The 18,059-nt window shown below is 37.4% G+C and overlaps 3 protein-coding genes across 14 annotated transcripts in view; 2 read left to right on the top strand and 1 right to left on the bottom strand.

The window, feature by feature from the left end:
* Positions 1-6,963, top strand: part of LOC135171352 (cubilin-like) — a 35,361-nt gene extending 28,398 nt beyond the window's left edge. The window contains exon 4 of the mRNA XM_064137838.1: positions 3,295-6,963. Coding sequence (XP_063993908.1) covers positions 3,295-5,640 — 2,346 coding nt within the window. The 3' untranslated portion in view covers positions 5,641-6,963. The remainder of the gene's footprint in view (positions 1-3,294) is intronic.
* LOC135171482 (arrestin domain-containing protein 3-like) overlaps positions 1-18,059 on the bottom strand; it is a 92,099-nt gene that overhangs the window by 67,818 nt on the left and 6,222 nt on the right. For 2 of the 6 annotated variants that reach the window (XM_064138059.1, XM_064138095.1), the window contains exon 3: positions 7,071-7,153. The gene's annotated coding sequence lies outside the window, so the exon portion shown is untranslated. Of the gene's footprint in view, positions 1-7,070; positions 7,154-8,930; positions 8,949-9,508; positions 9,681-9,839; positions 9,903-14,038; positions 14,093-18,059 lie in introns of those variants that run through there. The other 4 variants (XM_064138069.1, XM_064138085.1, XM_064138105.1 and 1 more) reach the window with 4 other exon arrangements.
* Positions 9,741-18,034, top strand: LOC135171424 (uncharacterized). Of its 7 annotated transcripts, XM_064137969.1 has the most exons (8): positions 10,660-10,778; positions 12,401-12,532; positions 15,316-15,429; positions 15,733-16,123; positions 16,297-16,586; positions 16,801-17,213; positions 17,459-17,589; positions 17,660-18,034. In XM_064137969.1, the coding sequence occupies exons 4-8, from the start codon at positions 15,773-15,775 to the stop codon at positions 17,993-17,995; spliced, it is 1,521 nt and encodes a 506-aa protein (XP_063994039.1). In that variant the 5' UTR covers positions 10,660-10,778; positions 12,401-12,532; positions 15,316-15,429; positions 15,733-15,772; the 3' UTR covers positions 17,996-18,034. The 7 variants fall into 7 exon arrangements, with proteins under 7 accessions (XP_063994046.1, XP_063994039.1, XP_063994024.1 ...); XM_064137954.1 differs by lacking the exons at positions 10,660-10,778; positions 12,401-12,532 and adding an exon at positions 14,252-14,366 and having other exon boundaries at positions 14,474-15,429; XM_064137993.1 differs by lacking the exons at positions 10,660-10,778; positions 12,401-12,532 and adding an exon at positions 14,252-14,366 and having other exon boundaries at positions 14,474-15,429; positions 17,667-17,830.

Below are 18,059 nucleotides of genomic sequence, written 5' to 3'. Positions count from 1 at the left end.
TCCTTCGTTATTCTGTTGCAAACTATCTCACATCATTGTTCATGTCATTCTTTCCAATGTCCAACAATAAATGTTTACCAAAGGGTAATACATGGGTTATTAATTACGATGTAATTGATCATACTGCAGAAAGCCAGGCAAATAATTGAATGAATATTCAACGGGGTTTATTTGATTTTCCTCAATTCTGTTCGACACATCCCCCCGTGGGGAATAATAACTCTTGCCTCACACTGAAACCACTCCTCTGGAAAATATTAAAATTTAATCCGGGAAAAGTCGGGAATATTCACAACAATTTCGATGGAGGATTGTAATGCAAAATGCGGAACTTTGATACATACAAAAAAACGAAAACCTGTGTATTCGTTGAATAAAAAACGCATGTATCCAGAAATATTTACAAAGCAAAAACTCCATGAAATTCGAAAATGACCCTAATTTAAATAACATTTAGTCACATCAAGAAAACTATTTTTGTGATTGTGAAATGATACAGCACATCATAATTAACATCATAATTAGCAACTCCAATGGCAGTACCACACATTAAATATAGAGACTACAGCAATTTTCAAAAATAGAGGCGGAAAACCTCGTAACGAAAAAAAATGAAAACTCTGGGAGCATTCAGACATTGCATTTGTCATTGCTGAGTGCTATTAAATCACCGATTTAACTGCATCATTCTCCATTCAATAAAATACCAAATATCTCCCCAAATATTTCCATGAAACAAAAAATATATGCGCCTGTAAACATCTGCCGCTCATAAAATTTTCATTGACTCATCCGCCTCGAAAAGGAAAATCCCCAGTCTATTCGAAAATAATACGTTACGTTATTGTATTAATATTTGAACTAAGGAACTACTTGGATGAACCCATTTATTTACTCGAAAAACATTCAATTCAGTTCAACAGAATTAGTTCGATAGATGTAAAATAACTCAAATAAAGTAGCCCACACTCATTTAATATGAAAGTAGTAAAAGTGGGGTGGAAAATGTTCCAATGAAAATATCAACAGTGGGAGGATTCGGGAATTGCGTTTTTAATTGCTAAGTAGTGTTTAATCAGAGATTTTAGTCTATAATCCTCCACTCGATGGAGCACTGCGTTAAACATTTTCCCAATATTTCTCATTATATTGAAGAGAACATTAAAATTTCGACAATTTAAGTGGAAAATATTTCATGGAAAAGTCCGAAGTCACCACTATATTTTAAGATTACTATTCAATTTATTTTAAAATGAGATGAATTTTTTACTAAGTTAGAAACACTAATGATCGTAAAGACAGCTTCCCTACGGGATTATTAATATCTCATTGTAATAGTGTTTAATAATAAATGCAGGACCCCATCAAACATAGTCTGAATATTTTCATTAACTAAAGAATGAGAATATTTACAATCCCAAAAAATTCTATGAACTCATCTCCATTAAACAGAAAATCTGGACTTTATAATGCAATTTCACTGGACTCATCCCCTACAATTACATAAATATTTCTAACAACCTTCGTAAATACATGGGCCAGTATTTCGCTGGGAATTTCCACTAACTGTGGATTTATTCAAATTCTCGCGTCTGACTACTCGCGGATTTCACTACTGAATGGAGATTCCTACCATAATTGTGATATAAATATTCTCCCATTCCTCCAAAAAAGCCCGTGCAGTCTCATTTTCTCGTTTTAATGGCTGGGTAACGCTGTCGAGTAGATAGGGTTAAGCGAGTATTGAATTTGTGGGTGCACCCAGTGACCCCTGCAACGCCTAATTAACACGAAACAACGAGCGTCCAGTACAGTTGTGTTCATGTGGCCAAATCAACTGGACGCCACTCCGAGTCTATTGTAACCGTATGAAATAGCCTCGTAGGCACTACCCAAAATCCATGCTCCACTTCCTTCCTGGGCAGCAATTGATGTTGAAAATAAAAGTAATAACAGAAAATCAATTTTGTTTTAGAGATTATTGGTTAGAGATTTTTCAGGCACGTGACAATTTACGTCTTGGCAAGATTGTGGAAAGATCTAGAGCATTTATTACAAAATTTTCCTGCGGTTTTGTTGTCTAAAGGTTTTGGATGTAAAGATGACCCCAAACGTCGATAAAAATCAGCGACACAGGGATTTCTACTAGAAATAGGGCTACAATAATATAAATTGCCCCTGGGAAACGTCACCGAAATTTAGGACATATTAAAACAACTTGAACAACAAAATTACGAGAATTATGAATCACGGGGGTTTCAGGACATGAATTCGATGAAAAAGAGAAATTGATTCTATGCCAGAATAAATTACACAGACTCGACCGTCACCCTAGATAAAAAACATGAGATGGAGAGAACAATTCATATTCGTTTCCCCGCCAGTATCAATTTTATCAAGAGCCATTGTTACGGCAAAAGCTCGGAAAAGTGTTCAATCATTAAATATATTTGAAATGTATGCACGAACGTGAATTAATTGCTTCTGTAATGAAATTTAAAGCCAAAGACCGTAAATGAAATAATGAAAATTGAAATTTTCAATACCATCGATACCAGTAATTTACCACCAAAAGTATCGATTCAACGAAAATCCCCGTTACAATGAAATTTTATGAAAACTCTCGGCAGTTTGAACTTTTATTCAGTCGTCTGCATAACGTCAATTCAAAAAATGGAGTTTCAATCTATTAACTGTTGAAATTCACCCGGAGCTTTGAATTTTCAACTTCAATTTTAACCTGGAATACTTGGCGCTATATATTCAACGAATTACCAGATTGTTCGACGTATAAAACTCGATTTAACCTGTGCAGGACTATCAAATTGTCTCGCGACGGTAGATAGAGAGAGAGAAAAGTATCCTCAACGGTGATATGATAATTTTCTCCCTAAAGTTGAGTTAACGAAGCTCCTCCGGCAACGCATGTCGGAAATTAAATGAGAGGGGCAGAAGAGAAAGAGCTTCATGATATTTCCTACATTCCCCATTCCTCAATTTTCTTTCAAAACTCATTGCCCCGAACAACTTGATACCGAAAACTACAGCGCAGCAAAAGTTTTTTTTTAAAACTCGTTCACCACGTAAAAGCCGCAGAACAATTACGACGGTGATAATTCACTAAATAACAAAAAAATTGTCATTCCCCAATTCCCTTGAATTTTCAATATCGAGATTTTTTCAAATCTTCAATAAATTGAAAATTCAGACTTATATTCACTAAAAGTTTTATTTTGGACATTTTGAAATTTCAGTGAGTCAATCCTCACCCGTAATCTCTCCTTAATGTTCCAGATAATCGATGGAAACACAAAAACCGCAGTGAGCAATCGCAAAGATCCCGGAATATTTTGCGGTGAATCGGAGCAGCCCCAAACCTTCATCTCCGAGACGAGTTTTGTCCGCGTATTATTCCACGCTGACAATTTCACTGACCAAACTTACTTCAGTTTTGACTCACGTGCAGAGCAGCAGTTCGAAGTTTACTTGCGTTACGGCCAACATCCTGAGCTATATCCAAATCGTCGTGGTGAGGTAGTGCCAGGTAGTTACTGCGAGCGTGATTTCAAGGACTGTCGTCTCCAGACATGTTACGTCCAGAGTCCAGCTTATCCCGGTATATATCCTCGTGCACTACACTGCAAATACCGTCTAAACACTAGGCAGCCCTTCATAAAATTATACATCGAGAACGAGGAGTTTAATATCGATGGTCAACGATGCGAGAACATCATGACATGCCCAATGAGACCAATAAGTTCTGGCTCACAACACTGCCCCTACGACTACATACGAGTTTACGATGGCAAAGATGAAACATCATCCGTTATTGGTACATTCTGCGGTATGGGAAAATTTCCATACAGCATCATCGGTACAAGTGCTGATCTGTACGTTGAATTTGTCTCATCACCAGCTGGACCACTCCTAAACACTGGCTTTCACTTTAACGTTGGCAATTGGCCAGCACACGTTGAAACAGCTGGTGTTAAAAATGGCTCATGCGATTGGCTCCTAAACAGTGAATCCCTTGTTGCAAATGACGAAGGTATATTTCTATCGGTTGCTCACTGGTATCCACCCCACACAAGTTGTACGTATCTTCTCAAAGGACGACCTGGCGAAATAGCACGTCTCTATTTTCCAAGTTTCCGTGTTAATCGCATTGAATCACCAATTTTGCCTTACGACGGCGACTGCGGTGAGAGTCTCACCCTCTACGATGCTAATTGGCCAGATGATGCCAGAATAATAAAGACATTCTGCGATACATTCAGCAAGCCAATGGAGAAGTATGATTTTGTATCAACGTCCAACGCAATGTTTGTCAGATTTGAGAGTAAAACTGGTAGTTACTCGGGTAGTTCACTGTACTACTGGGCCCATTATGATTTCTTCAATGCTACGAGGTTCGGCGAACCGGTGCCAAATACCGAGTGCGATGAGACTTTTACGTCGTGGAAAACTCAGTCCGGTAAAATGAGGTCACCATTGAATACATTATTGTATAAACGCCCTGGCGATCCACCCAATGATCTGGTCTGCACGTACACATTCATCACCGATAAGAGGCTATTCGCTCGTATTATTTTAACTGTTGAATCAGTAACATTCAAAGATAATCCATACAGCCAGTGTGGCCACTGCTGGGAGAGTCGTGCTGATCGTATTATTGTACGTGAACCAGCACCAGAATCCGGCAAAGGACACTGTCTTTGCAGATTATCACCACCACTGGCACCATTGAAGATTGTCTCACGCGGTGACAGGCTCGAGTTGAAGTTCATGGTCGATGGTGGTCATGCTGCAAACAGTTATTTCAAACACTCAGCTGCTCTGTTCAGGGCACGCTATGAATTTGTACATAGTCCACTGTGTGGGCCAGCTTTACTACCACCTGCAACTGATGGAGAAATTGAATTTCCCAATTATGAGGCGCTTGGCTATGTGACACCACCCCGATCCATCAAGTGTATCTGGGAATTACGGGTCAATGCAGAGAAGGATTTGTGGCTGCATTTTGATAAAATTAAATTTGCATCGAGATCCTGTGAGGATGGAAAGTTGGAGATATTTCTCGGTGGTATGGTGGAGCCATATTTGGCCATTTGCGGTGAAAATGTGAGCTATGTTAGGGAGATGCCAATATTTTCAGCTATTCAGCTTGGCCAGCCGAAAATTGCCAATGGCGAACCACCACCAGTTGTTATTTTATTCACCGGCTCAATGGCACCAGCTCGAGTTGCCTTTAAGATTGCATGGACAGAATTATTTAGATTACCGCGTGATGGTTCCGGGCAATTGAAAACCCAGAAACTTGAGGGATGTGGATTTCAGTGTCCGGGTAACACGGGATGTATACCGGAGCATTTAGTGTGCAATGGAGTTGTTAATTGTCCAACGGTAAATTTGGCTGCGGGCACGTACAATGTCAGCCTGATGGAGCCAGACGACGAGTCGATTGAGACATGCGGGGGACCTGTAGCTGGGGGGAGTGGTGCAATGGGTGGTCCAGCTGGATGGGCGGGAGCTGGACTTGGTGCTGGTCTAGCTATTATGCTTGGTCTTGCTTGTCTTGTTGCTGTTTGTAGGGTGTGCAGGCGGAGGAGCAGATCCAGAGATATTCATGTTCCGTATTAAAGGGGTAAAGCGATCGTAAGGCTCGATGAGACGTGCCGAAATTTTCCTAAGTTCATGAAATATCAACTTGAGTTTATGAAGCTCTCAAAGTCTATGCCAAAGTCGTAAACTCGGATAAGTGCAATACTTTTGAAAAAAATTCTATTGCTTAAATCCAAAGTTGCATCCTTGTTTACCACTTCGTTACAGAACTGCGATCTTTCAAAGTCTTAACATGAAGCTTTCACAAGATTTCGAAGCGCATTATCCGGTATATAATCGAGTCAGTGATTAAAAATAAGCCCACAGCCACTAGACAGTTGAATGCACTTTGATGGCCGAGAATCCCAATAGTTCTTACTCGGTGAATAAGATCTACGGTGGAAATTCATATTGAAAATTATAGTATCCATGCTTTGGATGCATCAAGTTCATTAGTCGAGATCGACGGATCTCAGTAAATAACAAGTCCGTCGGTCATATGCATTCGAGAAATGTAAAAAAAAAATACATAGAAATGGGTCTCGGAGCACTGCTCCACCCTCGAATGTCACCGAGAACCATTAAATTATGTATTTCATCTGAATTTCATATTTATTCACTGGATTGGAAATATAAGCAATCGTGAATAACGATTTTTATGTTATATCGATGTACATATCGTATGATTTATTTACGGAGGGTACTCTGATGCTGCATCTGTGAAATTATTGATAAATTGCCCCGTGAGATGAAATTTTCTAGAGGTGTTTTATGCACACAGACGAGAAAAGCTACAGTTTCTGGCGACAAACGGTATAAGACGGCACTATCAAACATCCTATAGAATTTTTATACGTAACAGTTTGAATTAATCCAGACCTTAGCTACACTGGGGGAATCCTGTTACAAATACCTGTTCAGAAATTGATTATGACAGGTATAATTAAATTCCAGTGTTGATGAAGGAATATTCGACAAGACAGAATGAAGTTTCTGACATTTGCTTGGCGTAATTCCGCGCACATTGTTGACCCAATTTTCACTTCCAACGTGGCGGACTGAGACAATAATCGTTCCGCCAAATTTGATAATCCAGTTAAGAAGTAATTTAATAGATCGAGAAGTAAGATATTATTAAAATTGAAGAGAGAATGACAAATATGAATATCTCTGCTTGTAAATACCCCCCTCCCCTTGATGGTAGGCATTGATTTACCATTTGTTTTCGAAAAAAAAAAGAAAATATGAAGATTAATTATTGAATTAGTTTAGATTTCAATTATATATCGACGCAATTAATATTGTAATTATTACTGTATCAATGATTATTATATTTTTTACAAATAAAGACGATGAAACTTATGAGGTTGTCACGATGCATTTCAGAATAATGATTTCACGAAAATTATACTTCGATAATGAATTAAGTTGCTTTGATTCTAAGAGAAGTAATCAAATTTTGGTCATACCTTCTTTATACCTCGCCATTCTGAAGTGAAGTCGTAAAACGAAGTAAGTGAGCTTATCTCCAACCTTCTTTCCTCATGAATATCTGGAAAAAGAGAGGAAACAACAAATAAGTTTAAAAAAAAGTCTCCACGAAAATTCTTTCACTACTTCTAGATTTGGACATATTTATCAAAAACCAAGTGAGCCCAATAATTTAGCTCAGATATTTTTAGTACTCCACCACAGAATTGTCTCTATTTGACAGACTATAATAAAAATGTTTGTATCTCCTTTAAATTGTGAGATATTCGCCAAAAAGTGGCCAGAAGTAAAAATCAGTTTAATCCGACTTATCGCTACGCCACTGACTTCTACACTTCCAGGTCATCCATTAATCAATCAGAAATCAGTTTTCGCTACCTCCTGTTAGCTCTCCAATATCGAGAAACTCCTGGTAAATAATTATTGCCTGCCAAACTTCCTTTCAACAAAGCGCCCCGAAATAATCCCACCGGACCCAGTGTCCCCTAGTCCAAACCCATCAATTGAGAACTTCGAACCCATCTCTCCTCCCTAACAAAAAATATCTCTACATACCATCAAAGCGCAAACCAAAAAATTTCATATCCCCTTATCTCTTCCAATTCTCCAAGTTCACCAATGATATATCGAAAAGTTTCAACAGCCCTCACAGCAGAAGTAACTTACCCCAAACCTAATGCCATTTCGGCGTCCGAATATCTACCCAGTGTCCTCGAAACTTTGACAATAGAATGTCGACATTAACAAAAGGAGATTCCCCAGAAGAGCATAGTAAAGGTACCGTTGGGTTACTATTCAATTGTCTCTAAGTTTTGAACGTAACTTCAAATGAGTGCATTTTCCACTCGAAGATCATTCATTGATTCTGTGAGAAGACTCTCCGGGGTAATATTTCCAACTTGAAACTGACTCGTTATTTAATACGCTGCTCCTCTCCATCCCTTCAATTCCCTCCCCCTTATCGAGTTTCACAAAAGAATGTTTGAACTGCTTCAACCGGTCAAGTGTCTTCTGTCACGAGAGCCAGTTATTATTGACAATATCGTATTTAGGTTACATTCACGGGTGACTGTTGTGATCCTCGTCACCTGCTCTATCATCATCTCAGCCAAGCAATATGTTGGCGAGCCAATCTCATGCATAACTGACTCATCAATCGGTAAGTCATCTTACAAGTGCAAAAGACAGCGACTTCGCTGGAAGAATCTGTTGTCTAGTGGATTAAAAAATGGACTTTTTTAAAAACAATACGCAATAGAAAATATTGAACTATTAGTTATTGATCTCCCTGATACGAAGGAGGTAAAGTGGATGAATTTATGATAAAATTTCTTGTTTATGCCCATGAAGTTGTTATGATGAACTTGACGAGGGACAGATTTGGTAAGTGGACATCTAGTTTGGATAAACTTGGTATTGTAGCCTGCTCTACGAACCCACCCTATAGCGGTCGGATCAATTGGTAAAACACTTGGAAATTATACGTCATTGCTTTTGTAGCACGTAACTTAGGAACGGATTTTCTCCCCATTCACCAAAAACACGAAAACAGCATCTGAATAGAGTTACGGGTTAAGCCTCTCCGGTTTGTAGGAGACTTAATCCCTCCACCGGATATACCTGCTTGTGGCATTAGCTCGTTTTACGGTAAAATGCGGGAATAAAAATAACATGCGCATGATTTTTTTGCGGATCATGTGAAATGATAAAAAATTAGTCCTGGGACTGAATAACTTCTTCCCAGATTCACAATTATTCCCTACCTACACCGTAAAAGGTTTTTTATACAAAATTGAATAGATGTGACAAAATATTAAATTCGCCAACGAATACACTACCTTTTTCGATTAAGCTTTTTCATCCGTGACTACTGGACCAAAACCAATAATAATAACTTCCCAATCAATAAGTTTGAGAACATCAAATAGTGAATTTCCGAGCGTTTGTGGTATTTTACGGTCCAATTTTATGGGAGCTATTGGTAATTACTCGTCGATTGCACTAGTTTTCGAGCTTCTGTATTGGCCGGCTTTAAAATTGAACTTTTCATTCAGATAACTTCGGGCTTCAAAGGTGAATAAAGAACCGACGAGAAATTACGGAAAGCTATTAAAAGTTATTGCCGTAACTGCTGGAGGAACTTTAATATCAGAAAAAGTCGCAAATGGATAAGTTGTATCATGTCAAGGTTGAAATGTTTGACTCTTTGAAAATATTCCGATACAGAATCAACTGAGAGGCGACATAAATAATTTAGGGATAAGGGTATAGTCAGTCCTTGAAAAAATTTTTCATTGGACGTAAACATCCCCTAATCCTCCTGTTAAATCGACTATTAAAACAATATTACTATGTTTATGAAATTTCAATGATTCTGTGACAAATAGCGAATTGTAAACTCCAAAATCCATCTTACATCAGATAAGGAGCCAGTTAATGCCTATTGCTGGATATACAGTACATTTACGGTTTCGAGACACTTGAGGGGTATTCCAGGACGTAATGTTGCCAGTCCCGGTGTTGGTCCAGTACTTGAAAACGACGAGATACACCATCACCGCTATTACCAATGGGTCAGTATCTAGAAACTACTAAAACTTGATTACCCATAGGATTAACGTATTTTTATTTCACTGTCACAAAACTGTGCAACAGGTTTGTTTCGTTCTTGGTCTCCAAGCAATAATCTTTTATACACCGAGGGCACTGTGGGGTGTCTGGGAGCGTGGTACTGTCGCACTACTCACCCGAGATCTCACCTCACCCTTTCTGAAAGATGTCTGGAGTCAAGAGAGAAAAGAACAGCTTGTGGAATATTTTGCATCGACACATTTACATACCCATAACTTTTATGCATTGTGTTATCTGTTCTGCGAGACACTCAACTTTATCAATGTGGTATGTTGTTATCGATTTATTATTTTTAGAGCCCTTGTATTTTTTATATGCATGAGATCTTTCACAAAAATCTAAGGAAGTAAATCGCGGGAAATAAAGTGAAGTAAAAAATTTAGTAACAACTCTTCTCCTAAAAACACTTCCTGTTACAGAATTTTTCGTAAATAGTCAAGTCTTAGCAGAAAGATCTAGCGAATTCGCGAAATGTCATCCAATTTCTGTTGACAATTCCACACTTTTAGTGGATTCTATTGAAATGATAGAAGAAATCGAATGATTTTTCTGTATAATTTATATTCTTTAAATATTTTTTGCAGAATTTCCTCTACTCAAATTTCCCTGACTGTTCGCATTTTTATCAGTCTATTTTTCTTTTCGTCTCGTGAGAAAAATCAAAATAAAAACTATGAAAAAGTTGATTTTTTTTTACTTTACTGTCATTTTCTTCATCCATAGCATTGAGTCAGGACTTCCATTCGATTCAGTAGAATAATATGGAACGATCATAATAAAAATACTAAAATATTGACACTGACGTGTTTCCATCAGTCGAACAAACTATCGTATAACAGTGGTATACATCAACCCATTTCTAATTTAATTGGAACCACTGGAGCATGATATCCATTGATATTTGTTGCGAATATTTCCGAAATATGTGAAGTGAGTTATGGAGAGGAGTCGAGTGGTATTTTTCTGGAATGTGTATTTTGTGGATTTTTTTTCTTTCCTTTTTTTCATTTATCCATAGAGTTATTTATCCAGTGGAAAAATCGGTAAATTCCGTGGTAAACGCAAAATTTTTTATTTACAAATTCGTCATTTTTCAATTGAAAAGTTGTTTACATTCGGCAATAGGATTGCGAACGTGATTAACAGGGATCGCGATGATTGGAGGGAACAAAATTGCTGGACAATAGCCAACACACGGGAAAATACGGGGCCCGAGCGAACAAAATTTCGCTGTTGATTTTATGTCTAGTTTTTTTACTAAATTGAATTGAGTGGGTGGCATAGGGGTTTATAATAAATTTCCAATTAAGAGTTAATCTAAAATCAATCGATTGACTCTGTTGCATGTTCGCAGTGCCTGCAAATTCATTGATAAACATTAATCGGTATTTGCGATGCAATAAACGAAATTGTTTCATGCCTTATCTCAGCATATTATTGGTGGAGAGATCCATAAGAAAATTCTTATCATGAGATATGTCTAGAAGCCACAATCAAGATCCCGTTAAAAAGTTTTGAATCAATTCCTCGGGTTTAATGTTTGATATTACGATCTGTAGATAAATTTTGATTTAAGCACTTTGTATATTCTCAAGTAATGGCACTACTGAAACTCGAATTTAATTTTCTGAAAATCGACATAGCCAGATTTTTCTTGAATCATGATAGGTTCTTCACTGAATAACAAAATTTCGATAAATTTTGATAAGTTACTTCATTTCCAGGATATTTCATAAAACATTTCATAGAAGAATTTCCATCACATCTCTTCCAACCACTTTGACAGGGAAATTATCGATCAAAATGCCAATTTCTCAAGTTCATCATAACATTTTTCCTTCAAATAAGTTTCCCTCCTTCCAGCACGAAGCGCCGGTATCATTTAATTTATCAGTATTGAGGGGAAAATTTTTATAACAGAACTGCAACGGAGAAAATAATTTCCTCTCTGAAAAAAGTTTTCAGTGAGTAGAGTATTTTCTCAGTTTCCTTTAAATTCTGCTCCATTTTCCGCAAAAAAACCGGTCCAATTTTCGTACTTTCATTTTTCTTCATTTTGTGTTCTCAAAAGCCAAGTTGGAAAAAAACTAGACTAGAGACCAATTTAAACTTTGGTTTGATATAAACGACTGTTCACTTTTTATCCACAATAAATGAAGAAAAAAATTGAAACTTGAAGGACGTTTCGCTTTTCACTGCGGTTCCAATCGATATTCCCGCCCTCGTTAAAAAGTTGATCTCAATAGCAAAGAAAAAAAAGTTAGGAATATGTGGGAGCATGTTTTGCGATGATTGTGTCGCAAAACAGCTTCGACATCATAAAATCCGAATCGCCCCCCCCCTTTTTAGAAATAATCGAAAAAGAATTGAATGCACTATAAATGCAAAATAAATTATACATTGCTATAAATTTCGTAAATCACGTCTCCACGGCAAAGATTTTTATAGAACTCTGTATTAATTTTTGGCCGATTTCATCCATAAATTTGGCAGCGTACTGTCGCGCCGTTGGCGATAAAAATATTTCAATCATAAATATCGTCTATAGAGTGTACAGCGCAGTTTTCTGATGACTTGTGCATATTTTTGAAAAAATAAAATTTGCTCGTAGGTGCCACTGCCGCGCCGACGTGAAACTTCAGTCAATTGTACACTCATTAAAAATAAAACTTTACAGATTGCCCAAATATATCTCCTGGATGCCTTCCTGGAGGGTCAATTTACTCATTATGGACCGGCAGTTGCGGCATTTGGAATGGAAACAAAGCCCTTTGAGAGAGTCGATCCTATGTCTCGTCTATTTCCCAAAGTAACTAAATGTACAATCCATACATTTGGCTCCTCAGGCTCCCAACAGACTCACGATGCACTCTGCGTACTACCACTTAATGTTGTGAATGAGAAAACTTTTGTCTTTGTGTGGTTCTGGCTTGTATTTCTCGCTTGTATTGGTAGCCTTAATCTCCTGTACAGAATCATCCTCTACACCCATTACAAAGCACGTATTTATATTTTACGTGCTAACACACGTGTTTTAACAAATACCCAAGTTCAGACTGTTGTTGGAGGATTGAATTTTGGTGATTGGTTCCTACTTCATCAACTTGCCCAGAATGTCAATCCCATTGTCTACAGAGAACTCGTCAGTGAACTTGCCACCAAGTTCTCGTACAAATATTATCCGACTGTCGTGTAAATGGGAGTGAATCGAAATAATATTTACCAACTGCAATACAAGCAGTTGCTTCGAATTGTCTAGGGATATTTAGAAGAGTAGATTCTAACAAAATTAGAAATTCCCATCGTGTCGTAGTGCCTTCGAGAAATATGAGCCTTTGTATGAATAAATTTATTGTAAAACTTTTCCCAAAGGACTTTTCTTTCAACATTTTTTGTGTCAGTCGAACTCTAAAATTTTCCAAATCCTCTAGTTGTTCCTCGATGATCAAAAAAAGCTGCTAAATTTATCTAATGCTGCATTGGAACATTATTGCAATAACCAATATGGACAATTGTAGTTGATCCTCTCTTTAAAAATATTGGAGATGTAATCAATGAAAGTATACCACTGCTACGTAATTATGGCATCATTAATTTTTGATCCATTAAAAAAACAAATCATACAAAGACTTCTCTTGACACTATCGCACCTTCGTTAACGAAACATCCAAAATGATGGAGCAGTGCTGCTGCATAATTTAATGAATTCGGCTAATCCCACAGAATCTTGAAAATGTAATGGAATTAGTGGGTGCTCTCATGGATTATTAACCAGATTAGCGATACATAATGTGATCCCGCCACATTAATGCATCCAGTTCCATGTGCCATAACCGGAAAATGTGGATTGCAAATAATTGTCCCCCTGAGTATTCATCCAGGGGAATCAAATCTTTAACACGAGTATGATGTCATTCGCATTCCCATGATAATAAATAAATTAGACTACTAATTATAAAGTTTCCACAAGAGACGCTGGCTGCATGGTTTTTGTTCGAATGGAATATTTTGTCAAGTTTTCCTCAGAAAATATTCATTCTTTTGTTGATAAACAACTACTTTGCTTTGTTAAGATTCCCTGAGTGCTTCACGCGAATAAGAAAGAGTCTACATCCATTAGAATCCAAAACTAATAGTCGTAGGCTTGTATCATTCTGTGAGAACATAATATATAATGAGGAGGCCATATTTGTTGAATTTTCAGAGACTATTCCCTGATATGTGGGTTTGGTCCTTTGATATGTTCGTTTGATATGAACATAATAATTTGATGAGTTTCATCAATTGATCGAATACTAGTCAACTTTATACTCACCATAACCAGCTATCAATGCATAAAAAGTATTTATGCGCTTGAACACGAGCAATTAATTTATTTATTTAACACTCCCGAAATCTATTACGCGACTGAACAAAGCGTCGTTGCTTCTGAGCGTCTTCCCTCCACTGACTGTACGACCGACTACCGATAACTCCCAAGCGTCCGTTCTCGTTGACTAATAACGTAACACCCGGTGTTGCCAACGGTGTTCGTTGGGTCTACTCATAACACAAATCACAATCATTCCTGTGTTTTGTCAACAGATTAGAAATCTAACCTCCAAACTCTACACACGGTTCGAAAATTTTCGTGAAATCCGGCTGTGAGTACCATAAATAATCAAAAAGTCCTGTACACTCGATACTCTGGCACATTTCTTTGCATTTGCTTGACTCCTCTGCACTTCTCACCCTTAATATTCACTTTCAGATGCTTGTGGTACTGACAACTCCACCCTTCTAATATCACTCACTCTGCAAATTAAAAAATCTCTAAGATGAGCAAACATATGTCTAACAAATCGCTGTTCGTAAAAACAAATTCATCCATCATCGATGATTATTTCAAGATCATGAACAATAAACAAATGAAAAATCTTCAGTTTCCAAATTCCGCGTCGGAGTCCCAGAGCATCAATAAAAAATCGGTATATCGACCTGATAAAAGCAGGAAGCGACCAAAATTACATAAATGTTCGACATCATCGAGAAGTACCTATTCGAGTAAATCAACCGAAATTTCTTCAGTTTTATTTTCACCGGGAGAAACCGCAGGGAAAAATTCCGGTAACCCTTTTCCAAATTCTAAAATTGCTCTCTCACCTCATGATTCATTTGCTGATTCTCAAGGAATTCATGATATCGTTAATTCAATCGAAAATCCTGCGGAATTAAAAGTAGAGCAAAAATATTCCTGGGAAGACTTGAAAACCTGGGTTCCGCCCTCTGAGAAAAATAGGCGGACAATAAACGAATGTAAAATCAAATATTCGTGGGAAATAATTGGGATTGCGTCTCAAACGTCCCAGACCTTGATTGAACAGTTAAAAAATTTGAGAACATCTGGAAATTATCCCTGCGGAATCAAGTATTCGTGGGAAGTGATTGGAATGGGGACTCAGGCTTCTCTGCATGATTTATCCTACTTGATGAGTGATAATGACTACTGGGAGGGGAGAATTGTGATTGGATCGTCCGGGAAAAATGTCACCACGGGAAATAGCACTCCTTGTTATGATGTATCTAACAAACCTCGCTTTGTCTGTAATACAGGCACACAATGCACAGCAGATAAAGGAGTGCATACTGATCTTACAGACTGTACAGTCAAGTATTCATGGCAGAATTTGACAAAGGCTTATTTACACTCGGGAAAATTGTCATGAGGTAATGGTTGAGACTCTTTCGGATTTTTATTGGAAGTTATTTTCCAATATCAATAAATATATGCACGAAAAAATCAAAGCATGTTCTAGTATTTTACAGTTCTATACCTATCACGCTCTGCGATACCGAGTATTGAGCATTATTTGATGTATATTTTGGATAATAACTATTTTTTAGCATGCAAATAAGTAATTGAAATTCCTTAAACTTTCACAAACATTCATTTGACAATTATTTCTGGCGTTCGTAGTCTAAGATGGACTGAATTATCTCATTTAGTAACTTTCCTGATTCTCTTTCCAGAATTTTGAAAGATGAATTATTGTAATATCGCACATTAATCATGGATACGAAAGAGGATGAAAGTCTTGACGACTTGAACTCCACCCTAACGGAAGACTCACAATTATTAGAAAGCATTTCGGACAAATCTAACGCACCCTCAGACGATGCAGAATATAAATTACGTTATCGAGAATTGACGAAAAAACTGAAATCTGCTGAAGAAAACATTGATAAATATGAGCAGAGTATCTCAAGCCTATCGAAAACGTCTTCGGACATTGTTCTTGGGTCTGTAAATAAAAGATTGGAAAGAGGTAACGATTACTCGTTGAAGATCATATCCAATATTCAGGAGTATGTTAGAAAATTGGAGGAACAGTTCAAGGAATTGGATAAAGCCGATGATCAGGTGAGACTCGAAAATTGCTAAGGGATAAATATCATGAGGCTTGTAACGTTCCAAGAAATTTCGCTCAAAATTTTAAATAATAATGTTAAAACAAATAAAGACAGTGGCATAAGCACAGAATAGTTCCTCTGTCAATTTGTCAAAGGCCTTAATATTTATGAATATCCTTTCAGGTTATCAAAACCACAGATCGCGTAATGCAGGAAATCGATGACTCGTACGATTACTTGCTATCGAATATAGCAAAAGAGATAAACAAAAAGCGGGAATTAATGAAATTGGAAGCCAAAGTATTCAAGAATGAAAGCCTAGTCCCGCTGACAGCCTGTCGTGAAGAAATCCATAGACAAATATTGAAGACCAAAAAGTCGATTTCTACAGTTGGAAGTATGAAAAATGAAGAGGACTGTGTCAGCCATGTGGAACACTATGAATTGCTAAGTGCAGACAGACAAATTGGAGGGTACATGAACCATTATTTATTCAAGAATTCAGTTGAACCGTGATTGAAGTGGAATGAAATGGAAGTGAATAAATTCACTCATAATAATAAAATTCCATGCATTTCATAAATTCTTGGATTCTACAGCATTTCTTCAAAAAATGTATTTCTAGTAGAAACCATAGTTCCAAATATAGTGGTATTAGCAGTAATAATAGCATTCCACTTCTCACAGAATACCCGCAGTGCCTTTCTTGGACGAGCTCCCCTACCTAAACTTCAAGGCGCCATCAAGAACACAAGTCAATGAACTACTCCACAGATTCTATAACATGGGAACGATCTTGCGACTAGGTCCAGTTCAGATAACCGATGTAGAAGAAAAACCGGGGTCAGTATTTGTCAAGTGGGGCATCGCTGATCCTGAATATGCTTTTGAGGATCACATTTACGTTGTTCAAAGAGCATTTGGAGAGGTCCTTGATCCCACCTCCAACGAATTTGCGACAATCTACGAGGGGAGTGAGGAGTCTTGCTTCGTTAAGAATGTCGAGATTAATCGTCCGATTACTCTCAGAGTTGGAATTCAATCGATGGAGTCAGCTTGGAGTTCAATGAGAATCACCAAAACATCAGTGCCCCACTATGGTAGATGACATGGGAATTTAATAATCAATTTGTTCAATTTGAATAATTCATTTCTGGGGAAGCTTTGCTAATTAGTAAAAAAATTATCTGAAATACATTATTGAACAATTTGGTTGGAATGGTTTTTACAAGAAAAAAACCCGTTAAATAGTTTGAAAAATATTCGGAAATTCATAACAAGTGCTTTTATGATCAGCAATTCAATCGTTTGACTGTATTTCCTATAACAAGATTCATCTCTACAGGTTGGTCCTTCGACAATGAGGATTACATGATCACGAATAATGGTACAGTCGCAGCGAAAATTAACGATCACGCCAGCGCGGTATTTTCCCGTGATGCCCTCATAGACGCCAATCAAATAATTGAGTTCAAGGTAATGAGATTAGAAACGAAGGAGAGAATGAGTAGATTTCAGAGCATTCGGTTAATCCCTTCGTCGTTAGTTTTTAGAAGTTCCAGCTCAAGCCCTAGGTGATGAGGGAATTGCCTTATTATCAGAACTTGGAGGGAAAAGTGATTCTTTGAAGCGAAGGGGATCACTGATGATTACTGCACTGGGCAAAATTTTCATGGATGGAGAGGAGAAACTCATGCAACTCCCCTCCGTCCATTCTGGTGCCAGAATCATATTTACTATTACGAGAAGGGATAAAGAAACTTTACGAGTTAATATCGAATGTTCGGATAAGGCAGTCACTTATTATTGGAACGCTGAAACTCCACTCTATTTCGCTGCCAGATTTTTACAGTCGAAAAGGTGGAATGTAATGGTTAAATAAATTTTTTATACATATGTTAATAAATCGGTTTATCTTATATATATCTATGTTAATGATTGAATAA

This window comes from Diachasmimorpha longicaudata, chromosome 2, assembly GCF_034640455.1.
Source record: "Diachasmimorpha longicaudata isolate KC_UGA_2023 chromosome 2, iyDiaLong2, whole genome shotgun sequence".
Classification (NCBI taxonomy): domain Eukaryota; kingdom Metazoa; phylum Arthropoda; class Insecta; order Hymenoptera; family Braconidae; genus Diachasmimorpha; species Diachasmimorpha longicaudata.
The sequence above is the reverse complement of the archived record's forward strand: the minus strand, read 5'-3'. Positions and strand labels throughout refer to the sequence as shown.

Bases quoted from the DNA above. Each gene is read 5' to 3' on its own strand.
- LOC135171424 (XM_064137976.1), top strand. From the start codon at position 15,773: ATGGATACGAAAGAGGATGAAAGTCTTGACGACTTGAACTCCACCCTA. The intron at 16,124-16,296 runs GTGAGACTCGAA...ATATCCTTTCAG, and splicing joins TGGATAAAGCCGATGATCAG to GTTATCAAAACCACAGATCG. The intron at 16,587-16,800 runs GTACATGAACCA...CACTTCTCACAG, and splicing joins GCAGACAGACAAATTGGAGG to AATACCCGCAGTGCCTTTCT.